The sequence below is a fragment of the Punica granatum genome, unplaced genomic scaffold (genome assembly GCF_007655135.1).
Source record: "Punica granatum isolate Tunisia-2019 unplaced genomic scaffold, ASM765513v2 Contig00638, whole genome shotgun sequence".
Taxonomy (NCBI): domain Eukaryota; kingdom Viridiplantae; phylum Streptophyta; class Magnoliopsida; order Myrtales; family Lythraceae; genus Punica; species Punica granatum.
Genome location: NW_022204484.1, coordinates 28152 through 32670, shown reverse-complemented (window position 1 = coordinate 32670; position 4519 = coordinate 28152). Strand labels below are relative to the sequence as shown.

At 40.8% G+C, this 4519-nt stretch overlaps 1 protein-coding gene across 1 annotated transcript; it reads right to left on the bottom strand.

Moving 5' to 3' along the window:
- Positions 1-2394: 2394 nt before the first annotated feature.
- On the bottom strand, positions 2395-4295 carry LOC116191962 (putative pentatricopeptide repeat-containing protein At1g53330). Its single transcript, XM_031520331.1, is given in 2 exon segments — positions 2395-3838; positions 3841-4295. Coding segments are annotated over 2 exon segments (1383 nt in total). The 5' UTR covers positions 4025-4295; the 3' UTR covers positions 2395-2639.
- Positions 4296-4519: the final 224 nt, after the last annotated feature.

The window sequence follows — 4519 nt, the reverse complement described above, 5'->3', positions numbered from 1 at the left end:
GATCCAGCCACAACATGAAAAGGCCACCGCCTATAATGCGACATCAACAACGACGTCAATCTACTCCCTCGACCTCTCAAAGCTCGAGCTCACGGGAGTAGCGGGCTTATGTTGGGACCAGAAAATCGGCCCGACTTACTATCTCGGGCCCACATTGATACTCCAAATTGGATAACTAAATCATATTGAGTATATTTCTCTGCCTATATCTCCTAATATATCTCATATTATCTCTAGAATATTCTGTCAATATATCATATGAGATATTATTTTATCTCTAACCCCATATAAGACAAACACATTTACTTGTTATTTGTTATTAAATATCCTGCATAGATTACGATATCCCGATACAAATATCTTGAGACTCCTATAAATAGCTCTTTACACTCTAAGTTAAATTCTTCTACCTTTTTTCAATACATTCTCATTTAAGCATTGAAGAGAGATCTAGACTCCCCTCAATCCTCTCCTTTTTGTATGTCACTCCAGGTTCGTGGTCTGCACGTGATTAAGATCCGAAAACCGAGATCCTATTCCTAACACATCCTATAGTATATATGCTTGAAATTAAGTAATTCCATCTACGACGATAAATTAACTTACAGTTCCAAAGAAAAATAAACTATTTTCACTACACGGAATTTAATGTTATGTTTTCTGTCGTTGTTGTTGTATATAGATGATATAATTAGATAGTACAGTTACACAAGTGCAAGTGACTTTCTTTTTCTTTTTCTTTTTTTGCATAGGAAAAACTCTGGATTTCTTTTTTCTTTTTCTTTTTCTTTTTACCGAGAATGTCAATAAAGACTTTGGATCCGTTCAGCAACCTTTCGGTCCCAAATCCACCAGACTTGAAGATTCACTCATGCAAAACATTTCTGGTCACATCACACATCCCATGTTGTAGATTCATCAGGGGAACTCATCACTCATTAGGGATATGGAAGATCTTCACTTTGACTTTGGGTTGACATTTGTGATTGCGTAAGGTGGAAGATGAGATATGAGTACATATCCATCCTGATCTCCTCCACTTCAGTTACGGGTTGTTTTCACTTAACCAAAGGTAAGTATTAGTTCTTCGCTCTCTTCCTCCATTATATATGTCAACTTGAAACAGTGGACACTGTGAATAATCACACATGCTGTCAATGTACCGGAACATTATATCCGAGAGTTTTTCCTGGAAAGTCGTGCCCGATTTTACGGATACGTAACTCTTAACTTAACGAGTTAAGCTTGGTACTATCCGACGATGTAGAAAGATCTTGGAAACATACCATTCTCATGAATCCTTTTTACGGGTCAAGTGCACATGATGAATCCGCCATTCATTTTACTTTCCCCATGAGCATCAGGTATCTCGTTACGGATCAAAATTCTTATAAATTATAGTGAAAATTCTACGATACATTTAATTATAATGCATGTATAATACATATAAGTAATTTATGAAAAAAAATACAAGTAATTTACTTGAAGTAAATACATATAAGTAATTTATTAATTTCAACACAACGCATTATAAGCTAACCCAAATTATACTGTTTCACCAACTTTAATTGAGATGACTTGATCCAAACTCCTCCATGTAATAGGATTATAAAAAAGGAAGGTGTCTTAGTGCGCCGCCGATCCTAGATTCAATTCCTCACCAGTGGAACTAATATGCCCATTTATTTAGCTTTATTTCTTTTTCTTGTACTAATTCTATGTGTCTTCCTTATTACAGGAAAAAAAAAAAAAGATAATCAAAGCTCTACCAGCTATGTGTTCCTTCTTACAGCTAATACAAAAGAATACACAATTGGCTTTTGACAAGGATTTCCTCATCAAGGAACAACTCATTGGAGAAATCATGCTTTCCACTACTTAGATATGTCATCAGACTTCCAAAAAACAATATGAATCAAATATGTACAGCTAGGGTTAAGCGGTTCGCCGGTTCCTTTACTTAAATGCTGATCTGCAACCATTTGGAAATTGCGTCAAGGAAGACGAGCCGGATACCCATTTGCACGCGATCTAGTAAAATGCTATGCCATAAGAGCACTCCCTGGTTCTGTGGAGAGATAGTCAGTAGACTCATCTCTCAGTTTCGACATCTCTGCAACTACTCATGAAATGTCTGAGACAAAACCAAACCTCAATAAATCAAGGCTAAGTCATTTCGTGTTGCAACTTGTTAACCACTTTTTCATCGCTCGCGGACTGTCAGAAACAGGTGTAGCCTAGGATGCCATAACAGAGGATTAAAGCAGGCAATACCAGTCCCATAGCAAGTTAGGCTGATTCTAGAACATGAGCTCCAATTCAATATTCACAACACTGTCAGATATCTATCGTCTTCAAACACAAAACCGTTTCCTTATCACGCACGAGAAAAAATTGTTAACCACCTTCTCCGTCTTCATCAATCGTGGACTATCGGAACGCGGTTTGGGATGCCATAACAGAGGACTCAGCAAGCAAAACCTTTCCCCATAGTTAGGCTGATTCTAGAACAAGAGCTCCAATTCAATATTCACATACTGTAAGATGATCTATTGTCTTCGAACACAAAATTGTTTCCTTATCACACACAAGAGTCTGTCAGATGATCTATTGTCTCCGAACACAAATCTGTTTCCTTATCACACACAAGAGTCTGTCAGATGATCTATTGTCTCCGAACACAAATCTGTTTCCTTATCACACACAAGAGAAACGACTCTTGCCCAAATATCAGCTTCAATAAGATTTCCCTTCCCGAGACTAGTCAAGACTCTTACTAATAGTTTGTGCTTTCCTTCCTCACACAAATTGTGCAAGAACTCATTCAAACTCGAATCACGGGGAGCATAACCTTGAAAAAGCATCTCATCCAAAATAAGCACAGCTTCCTCAAGAAGCCTGTGCATGCTCAGACCGTCAAACAATACCCGGTAGGACACAACATCAGGACGGCAACCCTGTCTAGGCATGTCCTCGAACAAATCACTCGCCTCCTGCAGTTTCCCCTCCTTACACAACCCACGAATGATCACATTGAAGCTTATCACATCGGGTTTTGACCCGTTCACTGCCATCTCATCTAAAATCCGGTGAGCTGCCTCAAAGTCCTTCTTGTCACAGAGTGCACTGATCATCGTGTTGTATGTCACTGTGTCTGGCCCACAGCCCTTCTCTCGCATCTCCTCTAAAAGCCCAGAAACCTCATCCTTCCTCCCAGCCTTGAAGAGAACATTTATGAGTGTATTATATATGGCTGAATCCAACTCGACCCGATTACTCAGCATCTCATCTTTAAGCCCAAACGCATTGCTCAAGTCCGTAACCTTGCAAGCCGCTTTGATCAAACAGGCGTAGATGTGCGCATTGGGAAGAATCCCGTGAGCTCTAACCATGTTGTCCTTCAACTCAAAAGCCTCCTCGAACCTGTTATCCACGCAAAGCCAATAAATTAAGGTCCCGAAAGTGACCACATTTGGGAAAACACCTCTCCTGGGCATTTCATCGAACAGTTTACAAGCATCGTCCAACCGCCCGACTACCCCGCAAGCGTTGATCAATATGTTATAAGTACACGCATCTGGGTACGCGTACTTCTCTATATTATGAAAGAATTCGATCATTCTCCCGTACTCTTCACACTTGAGGAGCGCGTTCAACAGGGTGTTAAACGCCTTGACGGTCCTCCGGCAGCGGAACGAGGGGATGGACTCGAAGGTCCGGACGGCCGGGTCGGGCATGCGGGATCGGCCGTAGGAGGTGATGACGTGGCAGAACATCGGCTCTTTTGGGTAGAAATGGGTCTCGTCTCTGAGCTTCCGGAGGATCGCTTCCATTTCGGGAACATCTTGGCGCGAGCGAGCTTGGTGATGATGAGGTCGTAGGAGAGGAGGGAGTGGCGGAAGGGCTTCTCTGGAGAGCATTGGCCATTGGGAGTTTGGAAGAGGCGGAGAGCGAGCTTCGGGTCTTTCTCGCGGCGGAGGAGGGCGGAGAGCCCGGACGGAGATGCGGGCTTCGGGAGGGTCATTCTCACCGGCGGCTAGATTTGGTCAGCATGGAATACTAAGAGAGAGATGAGGGCATTATGGGAATTATACAGTAATGAGCAGGGCAGGGTCGTCCAACTGAGTGTCTAGGAATCTTGACACGAAGATGAAATTCTTTATACCCGATTGGTTTCGCAACCGAATTTTAAAATTTGTAATTCTAACTTTAACTCTACTCACTATACAATAAAAATCAATTCTTCAAAGTCAAAAAGGTAAGTCACATACATAAATCCACATACAACTTCATTATACTCAATTCAATTTTTAATATTAAATTCTCTCAACTATTCATTACATTTTCATACTTTTTCTCATAATTCAACAATACAATCATTACAATCCAATTAAAATCAAAACTCAATTCTTCTCAATTCTAAAACCAAACACACTACAGTAATCTTACTAATGATATTCAAATTTGTCTAACACAGAAGAATGTTCCCTTCCCGCCAATGGCTCCTTCCCTGCCCCTC